This window comes from Pseudorca crassidens, chromosome 3, assembly GCF_039906515.1.
Source record: "Pseudorca crassidens isolate mPseCra1 chromosome 3, mPseCra1.hap1, whole genome shotgun sequence".
NCBI lineage: Eukaryota > Metazoa > Chordata > Mammalia > Artiodactyla > Delphinidae > Pseudorca > Pseudorca crassidens.
This window is the reverse complement of record NC_090298.1, coordinates 165,409,863-165,424,933: the sequence shown is the minus strand read 5'-3', so window position 1 is coordinate 165,424,933 and position 15,071 is coordinate 165,409,863. Positions and strand designations below refer to the sequence as shown.

The window sequence follows — 15,071 nt, the reverse complement described above, 5'->3', positions numbered from 1 at the left end:
CAAAACAATTGAACTGAGCCTCTGGACTCATAAGTTGTAGTTTTGCACCCAGACAGTTGTAACTCATTTGTAGCAACTGCTGTAACATCAGTAATAACACTTATCCGGCCCTTAATTACAGACTTCATGTCCTTTCAGCCTCTCGGTTTCCCTATAACCTGGCCACTCATTTTGTGCCTGAGTTTTGGTGGAGTTTGTTGTTGCTGTGTGGCCACGCCACGTGGCATGCGGGATCTTAGTTCCCTGACCAGGGATTGAACCCGTGCCCCACTGCAGTGGAAGTGTGGAGTCTTAACCACTGGACCACCAGGGAAGTCCCTTGGTGGATTTTGAAGTGAAGTTAAATGACTCGTCTCCATCACGTGCCTTTTTAATTTAACGAGAGGGACAGAAACACAGTCTCGTAAAAGACAACACTGAAGTGTGAATATGAGACTTTCTCACTCTCCCTGCTTCCAGCCTCCTCCCTGGTGAGGCCTCTTCCCGGTTCGGTGTGTATGCCCTTCCCATCCAGGGTTATGCAGCCTCAACACTGTTGGCATTTGGCGCTGGATCATTCTTTGTGGTGGGACCGTCCTGTGCACTGTAGGGTGTTGAGCAGCGTCCCTGGCCTCCACCCACTAGATGCCGGGAACGCCCTCCCTTTCCTGCGGTAACAACCAAAAATGTCTCCAAACACTTCCAAATGTTCCCAGGGCATGCACACAGCCCCAAACCCCTGATGAAACCCAGTTTTGCTTGTTTTATTATGTATTTATGTTCACAAGCAACTTAATAGCAATAGTTTGTGGGTTTAGCTCTTTTAAAAAATATAAACTGTATCAATATATACCTTTTTGCGGGGGGGGAGGCACTGCATGGCTTGCAGGATCTTAGTTCCCCGACCAGGGATTGAACCTGCGCCCTTGGCAGTGAAAGTGCAGAGTCCTAACCACTGGACCGCCAGGGAATCTCAATGTATACCTATTTTTATACAGCTTGCGTTTTCTTTCCAAAAATGACTTGGAGATCTGTGCACATTATTACACATAGATTAAGCTTATCCTTTTTCACTACTGTATAGTATTCCCACAGAGACAGATGAATAATGGTTTGTGTAGTGAGTGCTCTGTGGGTGGACATACAAGTGTTTAGTAGTTAGGGATTCACAGTGACTCAAACAGGATAAAGCTTTATTGGTTTGTTTTTCTCTTATGTAAGGAAAGTCTGGAGAAAGGGAATTTGGCTCTCTCTGGCTCCACATAGTTGGCAGGCACCCCAGAACTTTCAGTGTTTCTCTTCTGTCATGCGAAGCTTGGGGCTTCTCTCCTCAGAGATGTCTCTTGTGGTCACAGATGCTCTTGAAGCTCCAACCATTCCTCCCTGGAATGTCGGGGAACTAAGATCCCACATGCTGCATGGTGTGGCCAAAAAAAATAATAATAACTTAAAACAAATAAACTAATGCCCAACTGATGTATATATGGAGATGTTTCCAGTTTTTGTTTGCATCTCATACGTGGTTTTTTTCTTTTTTTCTTACTTGTGCAAGAGTTTTTCCAGGCTGGCTCTGGAGAAGCAAGATTGCTGGGTCCAAGGGTATCAACATCTTTTATTTTTTGCCACGCCACGCAGCATGCGGGATCTTTGGGACTTCCCTGGCGGCCCAGTGATTGGGTCTTCACCTTCCAATGCGGGGGTTGGTGTGGGTTCGATCCCTGGTCGGGGAGCTAGGATCCCACATGCCTCGTGGCCAAGGAACGAAGACATAGAACAGAGGCAATATTGTAACAAATTCAATAAAGAATTAAAAAAAATTTTGTATTAGATCCCGCAGCATGGCGGTGCAATCTGCACCAGCAGATCCCTGGTTTATTCGTCCTTCTCCCTCCCTCAGGTGGGTTTCATCGACTACATTGTGCACCCTCTGTGGGAGACGTGGGCCGACTTGGTTCACCCAGATGCCCAAGAGATCCTGGACACTTTGGAGGACAACCGGGACTGGTACTACAGTGCCATTCGGCAGAGCCCATCGCCACCACCCGAGGAGGAGCCCGGGGGACCAGGCCACCCCCCTCCACCGGATAAGTTCCAGTTTGAGCTGACGCTGGAGGAGGAAGAAGAGGAGGAGGTGTCCACTGCCCCAGGTGCAACTGAAGTGCAGGAATTGTCCACCGCCCAGGATGTGTTCCCAGCTGAGGAACCGTTGGAGGTCGATGGCCAGGACCAGTCTACGGAGGTGGAGGTAGAGGAAATGTACTTGACACAGCAAGCAGACTCAGCAGATAGTGTGGCTGAGGGTCAGGACGCGTCCACGCCCCCAGGTGCATCTGTAGGCTGCAGCAGCCCCCCTGCCCTGTCTCCCGAGAGCCTCCCTCTGCCTGTCTTGAGGACCCCGCCCCCTCCAGAGGAGGACCCGGGCCTTCTGGGCCTCCCCTCCACGGCGGCCGAGGTGGGGGCCCAAAAAGAGGATCAGGCTGCCAAAAGGGCGTGCTGCGCCTGCACAGGAACATCGGGCGAGGATCCATCCACACTCCCAGCTCCTGGAGGGTGGGGGGCAGCCGGAGGCCCTACCTGAGCCTCAGCCTCTACACCCCGTTGGCCTCCCTGCCTCCCGCCACCACCATCACCCCCCCACCTCCTCCACTGCCTCAAAGACTCTTGGGCCTCCTGAGAAAAAAGAAAACAGAAAAGTGGGGTTTTTTCTCTTTTCTTTTTTTCCCCTTTCCCCCCACCCCCTCCCATGGGGCCTCCTTTTGGAGGTGGGGGCTGGGGAACAAGGGGCTGAGGTCCCCGAAGGGATTTTATTTTTGGAATTTTAATTGTTACATTTTTAGAAAAAAAAAACAAAAAAAAAAACAAAAAAGCCCAGGATGAAACACAGCAACTGTAGATGCTCCTGTACCCAGCTCCCCTCGGCCAGCTCCACCCCCCTCCTCTGACCCACCCCCGCTTCCCCCTCCCACCCCCACCCCCCCATCCCCCCACCGCCCCCCCCCACCCCCGCCCCAGGTTCCAGGCTCAGTCTTCCGGCCTCTTCGGGCTCTTCACCTGGTGTGGGGTCTCCCTCCAGACTTTTCTTCTGAATTTGGGAGGGTCTCTAGAACCCAGCCAGGAATAGCCATTCTGGGTGGGGCCTCTGGGGGCGGGGAGGGGGCGCCCCATGAGCTCCCTGCCCTCCCCCCAAGAAGTCCTCAGCCTCATTTTGCACAAACCTGGCAATACTGACTTGGGGGACGGGCAGGGGGGAGATGGGTGGATCTTAGGAGGCAGGGGTAGGATGTTGGAGGGACATTCACACCACCCCCCTGGGGTCTGAGGTTTGAGGAGGGTGTGATCCACCTCCCCCCTCCACCGGCCACCCCTTTCCCCTTCCAGTCTGGTTTCCGTTTGAATTTTCTCCGTTTGCGGGGGCGGGGGATGGCTTGGAGCTGCACCCCTCCTTCCAGCTGCTTCTCCTCTTGTTTCTGCCTTAATGATTCCCACGGCCATAGAGGGGGGGTTGCAGTGGCTCCCACCTGCACCTTGGGTGGAGTAGGGCCAGGCCTGGAGCCCCCCCTCGTGGGCACAGCCCCCTCCCCAGCATCCTCCTGCCCCCCCTCCCCGACTCTTTGCCCTAGGAGGAAGCAATAACGGTGTACACCCACGTCCCCTTTCTGGGCAGCCCTTCCCACCCTGGCAACCAAGGTCGTCTCTCCTTTGCCCGCACCTTGCCAAGCCTACCCCTAGCTCTTCCCCCAAGCAATACGACAGACAGATGCAAGGCCATTTTTCTCCAAGCCATGGGGGGCTGTTTGGAAAGAAAGACCCCCTCTTCCCCTTCCGCTCTGCCCCTCAGCCTGGCTCTGCAGCTGGGCAGGACCGTCCTCTCTCTCTCATCTCTCTCCCCTCCAGTTCGGAGCACACGGTACTGTAGCCCCCAGCTCCCCCCAGCCTTCCATCTGTCTGTCCTTCCCTGTGGGGAGTACCACCCGCTCCCACCCCCATGATGCTGTACAGGGTTCATTTTTGTAGCGAAAGTAGTTTCAGTCCCAGCCGGCCACCGGAGTGGGCCTTTTTTTTTTTTTTTTTTTGGTTTTCTTTCTTTGTTTCCTTTCTTTTCTTTCTTTCTTTCTTTCTTTTTTTTGTACATACTGTAAGGTTGGTTTGTAAATTATTCTACAGAGGCAAAAAGGGAAAATAAACTTGCCCTTCCCCCGCTGACTCAGGGGAAGGAGGGTTTGGGGGTCTCCCGATGGGAGTCTCCATTCCTGCTGTATTATACAAACTGTACCACAGACCCCGGAAGTGTGGACTCAGCGCTGTTGTTGAACGGCGAGTCATGTCATCAGAGGGGGTGAGGGAGGACTGCGCAGACCCTGCCCCTCCCCCGGCCCCAGGGCCAGGAGTGATTGGCAACTGGGGACAGGGACCCCGGGGGGCGGGGGAGGGGAGTCAGTACCCCCTTGAGCTGCTCGAGTGTTGTCCACTTTGATGATCAGTCAGTCGGTCTGCTGATCGATACTCAATCCTTCGATCTTGTCTCCAATTAAACCGAGGCTTTCACCGATCTTCCTGGCTGATGTGGCTTCCTTTCCCATCCTGTTTCTCAAGGTGTGTGTCTCTCTCGCTATCTGTCTGGGGAGGGGTGGGGAAAGTGAGCGGGCTCTGTCCCTGCCCCTTCCCAAGCAGATAGAACTTGAAGGGGGTGCAGATAGTTTGGTGGGAGGCAGCCCCCTGGCCTGGGCCAGGTCCAGGCACAGGGGCTGCAGGTTGTAATGTGGAGGTTCAGACCACGCAGTTTTTGGAGGCCAGCAGACCCAGGTAAGCCTTGTTTCTCTCACGTGGAGCATATCTGACGCAACTCGGGTTCTCCTGGTACCACGAAGTCATTCCTGGAAACCTGACTGACCCCCGCCTCCAACATCTGGTTGCCAGGTCATGATAAAAGCACTTGGATCAAATTCTGCCCTGCAGACATTAAACTTGATTTATTAGCACAAGATAATTTACATCTGTAAGTTCCATGAATTCTGGCCATGATAGTGTTGCAGCCCTCACGCTGCATTAAAACAAAACCAAAACAAACAAACAAACTTGACTATCCTAAAGCCCATGAACCTTAGGATGTATCTCAGGCAAGATGAATCCTCCAAGTTCACACAGGACCAGCTTCGGATTTTAGCTCTGTTTTTCCGACGAGTTCATACAGGATCGGGGAGCTAGGGAGTCTCAGGTATTTTAACCAATCCACATATTTGAATACTGTTAACTCCACCCCTGGGAGCCCATTTTTCCAACCTTTATCAGCCTAATTAAATTTTTTTTTTTTTAAAAGCCTCTGATTATCTTTATTTTATTTTATTTTATTGTGGTATGCGGGCCTCTCACTGTTGTGGCCTCTCCCGTTGCGGAGCACAGGCTCCGGACGCGCAGGCTCAGCGACCATGGCTCACGGGCCCAGCCGCTCCGCGGCATGTGGGATCCTCCCGGACCGGGGCACGAACCCGTGTTCCCTGCGTCCTCAGGCGGACTCTCAACCACTGCGCCACCAGGGAAGCCCTATCAGCCTAATTAACAAGCCCCGATTTCACCAATAAAACGTTTCTGCCATTCATTATGCTAATGAGCAAAACTTCCCTTGTGAATAAAGATAAAGATGGAGGAAGTGTTTGTGATGCAGGTTTTCAGACTAGAATACGGGCTGCCTCTGGTGTGTAATAAACAGATACACACGTACACACACAGTCCTTAAGTGGTTAAGCACAGTGGGACCAGTATATATTCACAGCATGTGTCTTCTGAAACAAAATGATGGCAGCTTGGGACTTCCCTGGTGGTCCAGTGGTGAAGAATCTGCCTTCCAATGCAGGGGATGCGGGTTCGAAACCTGGTCAGGGAATTAAGATCCCACATGCCGCGAGGCAACTAAGCCCACGTGCTTTAGGGCCCGAGAGCCACAACTAGAGAGCCCGCGTGCCGCAACAAAGAACCTGCACACCACAACTAAGACCCGACGGAGCCAAATAAAAAATACTGAAAAAAAAAAAAAAGGATGGCAGCTTCCCTGGATCTGAGGATAGGCCGACCCACCTACTCTGCTGTTTGTCTCTAGTGGCCAAGGACTGGTTTGGATCCCAGTTCTAGCTGTGTGACCTTGGGCGTGAGCTCTCTGACCTGCAATTGTTTCATTTATAAAATGGGGTTAACAAAAGTTCCAGACTAGAGAGGGGTGTCCAGTGAAACTTTCTATGATGCTTAGAATGTTCTATGTCTGTGCTATCCAATAAGGTAGCCACTAGCCATACGTGGCTATCAAGCACCTGAAATGTGGCTAGTGCAACTGAACTAGAGTTTTAATTTTCCTTTACATTAAGTAGCCACGTTTAGCCAATGGCTGCTCTATCTGACTGCGCAGTACTGGCACTTAAGCGAGAGAGTTAATGTAGAGGGTTTAATATATACAAAGGTTCTCCTGCTTGACTTTGGCTTAAAGATTCATAGTAGATATCCTGGGCCAGAGGAGCAGGGGCCAGCCTGGACCCAGGGGGGCGGAGCAAAGCTGAAAAACTAGGTAGAAGTTTCCAGGGAATCTGAATTTTGCGCAAGAAGCAACGAGGAGACACAGTTGTTTTCCCGAGGGTGTTTCAAAGGGAAGCAGAGTCGGGGAAAGGGTGTTGGGCTGGGGGTCAGGAGGCGACAGTATCAATCCCAGCCTGCAGGGGGTTAGGTGGGCGGCTCTGGGTGAGCCTTCTCGCTCTGGGCCTCAGTTTTCCCAAGTGTAAAAGGGTAGGAGTGATGTCCCACATGCCTCCTGAGTTGGGACTTGGTGACAGTCTGAGAATGTGGGTCAAAGGATAGAGGTGGCATGTGACCGTCAGCTGGCTCTTTAAAATTCTCCTGTTGGGGAGTTCATCTTTCCTCGGGGAAAGGTGGCCAAGGGCAGAGAAGCCCTGTAATCTGAACAGGACAGGGGGCCCTGGGAAGGGGTGGAGTCAGTTCATTCTTTGAAGTTGACGTCAGCCACTTGCAAGCTACAGGGGTCTGGGGCAAACGGTTCCACCTCGCCCAGGCTTCAGAGGGCTCTGCCCTATGCTAAACTCATTACTCAGATTATTTTATCAACTTTCCAGCTGTTCTTGAGATAGGTACTATCATTTTGCAGATGAGGAAACTGAGGCTGAGAAGTGATCTCACAGTGTTGAGAAAATTCAGGGAAATAAGGCAGGGATCTCACTTCACCCCATGCCTGTTTGACAATGATAGCTGCCTGGTACTTTTATATTATTATCGCTATTTTAGTTCACATGCACAAAATTATGAGATGTGGGTAATATTTCTCCCTCTTTCTCAGCATCAAAATATATGGAAGTAAAATGAAAAGAAGACAGTTTTCTTTTTTCACCTATTGGCAAATAATGAAAAGATGGACCATCCAGGGGTGGGCAAAGCACTTTCATAGTTCGTTAGTGCTGGTAGAAATTAGCACATACAGCTCTCCAGGAGTCGTCTGACAATATTTATCAAAAGCATAACTGTGCATGCATTTTGACGCAGACGTTGCACTTTTAAAAATATTTATCCTAAAGAACCAGTTGGTGCTCACTTCGGCAGCACATATACTAAAATTGGAACCATACAGAGAAGATTAGCATGGCCCCTGCACAAGGATGACACGCAAATTCGTGAAGCGTTCCATATTTTTGCAAATCAAAACTACAGTGAGGTATCACCTCACACCAGTCAGAATGGCCATTATCAAAAAATCTACGAACAACATATGCTGGAAAGGGTGTGGAGAAAAGGGAACCCTTTTGCACTGTTGGTGAGAATGTAAATTGATACAGCCACTATGGACAACAGTATGGAGGTTCCTTAAAAAACTAAAAATAGAACTACCATATGACAAAGCAATCCCACTACTGGGCATGTACCCTGAGAAAACCATAATTCAGAAGGACACATGTACCACAGTGTTCATTGCGGCACGATTTACAATAGCCAGGACATGGAAACAACCTAAATGTCCAGCGGGGCTTCCCTGGTGGCGCAGTCGTTAAGAATCCTCCTGCCAATGCAGGGGACACGGGTTCGAGCCCTGGCCCAGGAAGATCCCACATGACGCAGAGCAATGAAGGCCATGCACCACAACTACTGAGCCTGCGCTCTAGAGCCCGTGCACCACACCTACTGAAGCCCGCGGGCCTAGAACCCGTGCTCTGCAACAAGAGAAGCCACGACAATGAGAAGACCGCGCACCGCCACGAATAGTAGCCCCTGCCCAGAGCAACTAGAGAAAGCCCGCGCACAGCAACGAAGACCAAACACAGCCAAAAATAAAAACAAATGAATAAATTTATTTTAAAAATGTCCAGGGACTTCCCTGGTGGCCCAGGGGTTAAGAATCCGCCTGCCTATGCAGGGGACACGGGTTCGAGCCCTAGTCCAGTAAGATCCCACATGCCGTGGAGCAACTAAGCCTGTGTGCCACAACTACTGAGCTTGGCACCACAACTACTGAAGCCCACATGCCTAGACCTCGTGCTCCACAGCAAGAGAAGCCACTGCAATGAGAAGCCCGTGCACCACAACGGAGACCCAACACAGCCAAAAATCAATAAATAAATTAAATAATTTTTTTAAACGTCCAATGATAGATGAATAGATAAAGAAGATGTGGTATGTATATACAATGGAATATTACTCAGCCATAAAAAGGAACGAAATTGGGTCATTTGTAGAGATGTGGATGGACTTAGAGTCTGTCATACTGAGTGAAGTAAGCCAGAAAGAGAAAAATATCGTATTTTAACGCATATATGTGGCATCTAGAAAAAATGGTACAGATGAACCTATTTGTAGGGCAGGAATAGCGACGTAGACGTAGAGAACTGACATGTGGACACATTGGGGGAAGGGAAGGGTGGGACGAATTGGGAGATTAGGTTTGACATAAATACACTACCAGGAGTAAAATAGCTAGTAGGAACCTGCTGTATAGCACAGGGAGCTCAGCTTAGTGCTCTGTGATGACCTAGATGGATGGGATAGGGGTGGGGGTGGGGAGGGAGGTCCAAGAGGGAGGGGATATAGATATATATACAGCTGATTCGCTTCATTGTACAGCAGAAACTAACACAACATTGTAAAGCAATTTTACTCCAATAAAAAAGTTTGAAAAAAAAGAACCAGTTGGCTGAAAACCTAAAGTTGCAGGTACCAAATGCCCATTCTAGTGCTGGTCAGAATAGTGAAGAATTGTGAAGAACCCAGATGTCCAACACTAGGTAGTCATGAAATTATGCTTCCTGTATGGTGGAGTAATATGCACTTATTAAAAACAATGAGGTGGGACTTCCCTGGTGGCGCAGTGGTTAAGAATCTTCCTACCAATGCAGGGGACACAGGTTCGATCCCTGGCCCGGGAAGATCCCACATGCCGCAGAGCAACTAAGCCCATGCGCCACAACTACTGAGCCTGCGCTCTAGAGCCCGTGAGTCACAACTACTGAGCCCTTGTGCCACAACTACTGAAGCCTGCACGCCTAGAGCCCATGCTCCACAAGAAGAGAAGCCACCGCAATGAGAAGCCTGCGCACCGCAACGAAGAGTAGCCCCCACTCGCTGCAACTAGAGAAAGCCCCTGTGCAGCAACAAAGACCCAACACAGCCCAAAATAAATAGATAAAATAAATAATAATTTAAAAAATAAAATATAATAAATATAAATAAATAAAAATAAAAACAATAAGGTGGGTCTGTATTTATTGAAATGACAAGATGTTCACAATGAGAAGAGCGGGCTTCAAAACGTTCTGCATGGGCTTCCCTGGTGGCACAGTGGTTAAGAATCCATCTGCCAATGCAAGGGACACGGGTTCAAGCCCTGGTCGGGGAAGATCCCACATGCCGCAGAGCAACTAAGTCTGTGTGCCACAAATACTGAGCCTGCGCTCTAGAGCCCACGAGCCACAACTACTGAAGCCCACGCGCCTAGAGCCCATGCTTCGCAACAAGCCCCTGCTCACAGCAACTAGAGAAAGCCCCTGCGCAGCAATGAAGACCCAAATGCAGCCAAAAATAAATAAATAAAAATAAAATTTTAAAAAATGTTCTGCTTTATACCATCCTACGTATCTGCATAGAAAAAGCAGCTTGTTCATCAAAATATTTACAGTCTCCAGTGAATGGATTAAAAGACACTGGTGTTTTCTGTTCTGTAGTCTTGGATGTTTTCTGAATTTTTGCAATGAACATGTATTACTTTCATAATCAAGGGGAAGTTGTTTCGTAATCAGAGGAAAGACATAGCCAGTATTTGTTATCTGGGAGCCACAGAAGCATAGTAGATAAGCACACAGACTCTGGATTCTGGTCGCGACTCTGCCAGTTAATGACTGAGTTTGAGCAGATTACTTACTCATGCTGTGCTTCAGTTTCCCTCGCTGTAAAATGTAAATAATAACAGCTCAGGTTTGCCAGGCGATTACCATGTGACAGGCACTGTTTTACATAAATTATTGCACTTAGCTCTCGTAACAGCCCTGCTAAGTAGGTACTGTTCTATAAAATGGGTCACAGGCGAGGAAGGAGGTAGGACTAGGCGTTCGAACCCCCGTGCACCGCCTAGAGTGGATCTGAGGAACTACAGCAGGCCGGAAGGTGCGCGGCGCGTAGCCTGGGAAGAAGGCGTGCCAAAGTCGCGCGGGAGATTTTCTTCCCCGAGCTACGATTGGCTGTCGTAGCTGTCATTAGCCAATAAAGCAGCCAATGAGAGGCGCGGCCGCTTCGCTTTTCTAACTAGATGACCGAGGGAGCCGAGGAGCTTGGACCGAGGCAGGTGCGACGAACCCTGAGGCAGGTGAGGGGACCTGGCGTCACTCCCTTCCTGAGAGAGACCCCAGCGCCGTTCCCATTTTCTTAGGGAGACCCTGGCGTCATCCCCCTTTCCTGAGAGTACCCTAGCGTCATTCCTGCCGTACTGAGGGGGACTCCAGCATCCTCTCGCCCTCCTGAAGTGAACCCTAGTAGCGTCTCTTCTTTCTGAGAGCGACGCCAGAGTCGTCCCCACTTCTTTAGGGAACCCTGGGGTCAGGCCCCTTGCTGATGGGGCCCCAGCATTATCCTTCCTGAGGGAGACCGACCCTGGCGTCACCCCCTCTTCTTGAGGGGTCCCCTCCTATGTCATCCTTTCCGAAGGGGACCCCCAGGGTCATACTCCCCCCTTCCTCAAGGGTCCCCGTATTGCTCCTCCTTCCTGAGAAGGGGTCTGGCATTGTCCCCTCCCTTCCTGAGGGTTTGTCGTCATTGCCATCCCCACACCCTGAAAGGACCCATCACCGCCCTTCTCTCTGAGGGTAATCTCTTCCTCCCTTGCAATTCGAGAAGGACCCCGGCAAGGGCTTCGGTGGTCCCCGTACATGAGAAGTCCCAAAGCCCCCTCCTGCGCTTTCCTATCCCCAGCTGGGGAGAGGGAGAAGGCAAGACTCAAATCACCCTCAAAATGTTTGGGGGCGGGGGAGTGAAACTAGCTGATAAAGGAACTCACCATGTCACATGAGAAATTGTTTAAGGAACTGGGGCTGTTTCTCCTAAAACGGGAGCTGGAGGAAGGATCTAAAGCTGCCTTAAAATATTTATCAAGTGCTTCTCACAGCTCCTGACATCATCAGTAGGTACTTATTCAGCAACTGGATATATTCAGGCTGTTACCTGAAAGAGGGATTACTCTGTTCCATGACGTTCCAAGGTATCTGATGATAACAGGTAAAGAAAGGTCAAAAGGGCTTCTTGGGTTGAACTAAAATCGTAACAGGCTAAGTAGCTCTACTCTTGCACAGAGCTGCCGAAATCCACACCATTGGAGAAGCATCTGCATGACCTCACCAATTCCATTTAATCTCACAAATGTTTATCATACATCCATTGTGACCAAGAATTCATCTACTCAACGTTCAAATATGGGTGAAGTTCCTATTGTGTGCCAGTAAATAAAATGGTGAACGAGACGAAGAATCGAAGAATAATTATGAATACAAGGCAAAAAATACACTGTTTATGATTTCTGCAAGCTACTTTTTCCTAGAGCACTTCTCAGGGTTTCTGGTTGTACATAAATAAAATACAAATAACTGTCCACTCCTCACCACCCTTGACCATGGGCTACAGGAGGGCAGAAACCATGTCTTCTGCTCCCAGTTGTATCTACACAGGGTCTGGAATATGGTAGGCACTGAAATATTTGTTGTTCCCGCCTCATCTCTTCACTTGGTGAATCCTCAGAGGAACTGGGAGATGGTCAGAGACGGTGATATATGATCAGTAAGGGAAAGACATGGGCTAGAAACGAAAGAGAATCCACCTGCGATAGCTGAGACTTAAGAAAGAAACACCAACTCCTTGGCCAATGCTATTAATCTTTCCTGTGAGGGCAGGGGAAGGCAAAGAGGTAGCTGACGTCAGCATCGGGCTGCAGTTTCGAATTTCCCACAAATGTTGTCTAAATCAACTGAATAAATCCCAGGGGATCCTGGGATGTGTAGTCTGAAAAGTGTTCCTGGGTGTCCGGCTTACAATTGGGTGTAATAAAATCAAAGTTACAACCCTGAGGTGTGGATTTGGTGCTGGCGCTCACAGGAGGGAGAGTCCTTGTTTATTTATAAAAATATAATTTTCCCAGAAGTTTTGAAGAATGCTGATTTTTTTAAAAAATAGGAACTGGGCTTCCCTGGTGGCGCAGTGGTTGAGAGGCCGCCTGCCGATGCAGGGGACACGGGTTCGTGCCCCGGTCCGGGAAGATCCCACATGCCGCGGAGCGGCTGGGCCCGTGAGCCATGGCCGCTGAGTCTGCGCGTCCGGAGTCTGTGTTCCGCAACGGGAGAGGCCACAGCAGTGAGAGGCCCGCGTACTGCAAAAAAAAAAAAAAAAAAAAAAAAGGAACAAGCCAAAATCAGGGCATTCTACACTCTGGGGCTTCTCCAATCTTGCTCCTTTTCTTCCCTGGAAATAGTTCCGTTTTTTACCCAAAGGCCCACAAGAGGGTGCTGCACTCCTTTTAGGCCACACTTCCTGTATCAACCCTGAGGTCTTGCGGAGCTACAAAACCATCATAAAATGAGACAGGTGGGTTGGTGGAAGCACTGATTTTTCACAGGTAATGAGAGCCAGTGAGGAATTTTAAGTAATGCAGGTATAGTGCTCTGAGGTAATAAAATGTTATCATTATCATTCTGACTTTGAAAACCTTAATAATTCAGATTAATGTTAGCATTTCAGGTTTCTAGTACTTATCTCGTTCCTAGTCAATAATAACTACATTTATTGCATTCTTACTGTGTGCCAGGTGCTAGATACTGTTACTATTCCCCACTTTACAGAGGAGGAAAATGAGGCCCAGAGAGGATTTGAACCTAGTAAGTGACAGATACGGGTCTCAAACCTACTCTGTTTTCTCTCTTCTTCTTTTAAATTTAATTTTCTTAAATTCTATCTTCTGCAATACTGTATATTCCCACTAACATTTATATTTTAAAACCAGGGTCCCTAGTGTTCTCCTTACTTGTTGCAAGTAATAAATACTTCCTTCGCCCAATTAAAAAACAAACAAACGCACCAGAATACACTCCCAAGGGAGAAGATAGTCCTTGAATTGAAGGTATGTTGTATTGCACAAAGCAAGATACTCTAGCACCCAGAACTACAGTGGCCTTCACAGAGCTGAAAGTTATCTTAGACATTGTCCAGTTGATTAAGAGTGGGAAGTTACTTGCTCATCATCACTATAAGTTCATCCTTTCGCCTTCATCTTTGTTTTCTCTTTCTATACTGGAACTTCCCCTTAGCTTATAAACACGCTCTGTCTTCTGAATCTTAAAAGCAAACCCCCAAACCCTCCCTGAACCCTTCGTTCCTCTCTAGCTGTCATGTGTACTTTGCCTCTTCTCACCCAAATGTCTCAAAAGAGATATTCCTTCTTTCAGCATCCTTCAGTGTTATCTCCTCGGCAACAGTGCCTGTTCTAAGGAGGCATTCGATAAACACCTGCACAATCTATTGCTTTACCCTCACAATTCTACCAAAATGGTTCTTAGTAAGCTTACCTTCCAATCGCCAAATCCAGTGAGCATTTGAAGGTCTCTTTCTGAACTGCTTTGTATTTAATAGTGTGATTCTTTTAAACTTTTTGTGCTCAAATTTTTCACCACTTGGCTTCTGTGACACTGTACATTTCTTAGTTTTTCTCGTAATTTTCTGCTGCTGTTGTGCTCCTATCGGGCCTTCCCTTACATCCCTCTACTCCTTAAATGTTGTTTCTCAGAATTTGCCTTTAACCCATTATTCTTGTTCTACGCCAGTGTCTCAAAATGTGGTCCCTGGACGAGCAGCTTCAGCATCAACTGGGAACTTGTTAGAAATGCAGTTTCTTGGCACCCACCTCGTGAATGAGAGACATCTAGAAAATTCAACATCCATTTATGATTTTTAAAAAGATGTAGCAAACTAGGTATAGGAGGGAGCTTCCTGAACTTGATAAAGTTTCCAGCAAAACTTAAGGCACAGATTACAGAAAATGTTTTGGCAAGTATCAGAATTAATGGTGGAACATTAGAAGCAGTCACCTTATAGTTAGAAGTAAGACAACTATGCCCACTATTACCATTACTAATCAAAATTGTATAGGATGTCTTAGCTAATGCTGTAAGACAAGGAAAAGAAATGAGTTGTAGAACTATTGGGAAGATGACATTACACTATCATTATTTGTAGATGGCTATCTGCTAAAAAAAAAAAGATACTAGAAAGAAGCTGGCAGAAGACCAATACATCTATATCAACAACTTCCCCATAACAGAAATATCAATTTAAAAGGATCAGTGAGTAAAGATCTCATTGACAAGAGCAAGGCCTATAAAACTCCCATAAAACCTACTGCAAGCCCTTTGTGGAGAAATTATAAAGCTTTCCTGAAGGACAGCAAAGTCTTTACTAAATAGATGGATATACCAAATTCATGAACAGAGAGACCTAATATAAAAATTGTTTTCTCCCCAACTGGATACTTTTTTTAATATATTATTTTTATTGATATTAGTATTTTTTAATAAATTTATTTA

The 15,071-nt window shown here is 48.1% G+C and overlaps 1 protein-coding gene, 1 long non-coding RNA gene and 1 other non-coding gene across 7 annotated transcripts in view; 2 read left to right on the top strand and 1 right to left on the bottom strand.

Moving 5' to 3' along the window:
* The window catches only part of PDE4A (phosphodiesterase 4A), a 47,077-nt gene extending 42,548 nt beyond the window's left edge, over positions 1-4,529 (top strand). For all 4 annotated transcript variants that reach the window (XM_067733784.1, XM_067733783.1, XM_067733785.1 and 1 more), the window contains one exon: positions 1,877-4,529. In XM_067733784.1, coding sequence (XP_067589885.1) covers positions 1,877-2,557 — 681 coding nt within the window. In that variant the 3' untranslated portion in view covers positions 2,558-4,529. The remainder of the gene's footprint in view (positions 1-1,876) is intronic.
* Positions 4,060-10,524, bottom strand: LOC137222478 (uncharacterized). 2 transcript variants are annotated; one of them, XR_010942464.1, is made up of 2 exons: positions 10,379-10,524; positions 4,060-4,596 (listed from the first exon to the last, which is right to left on the bottom strand). It is a non-coding gene; the product is annotated as an uncharacterized lncRNA (long non-coding RNA). The 2 variants fall into 2 exon arrangements; XR_010942463.1 differs by having other exon boundaries at positions 4,060-4,592.
* LOC137222912 (U6 spliceosomal RNA) lies at positions 7,557-7,663 on the top strand. The gene has a single exon (XR_010942677.1). It is a non-coding gene; the product is annotated as a U6 spliceosomal RNA (small nuclear RNA).
* Positions 10,525-15,071: the final 4,547 nt, after the last annotated feature.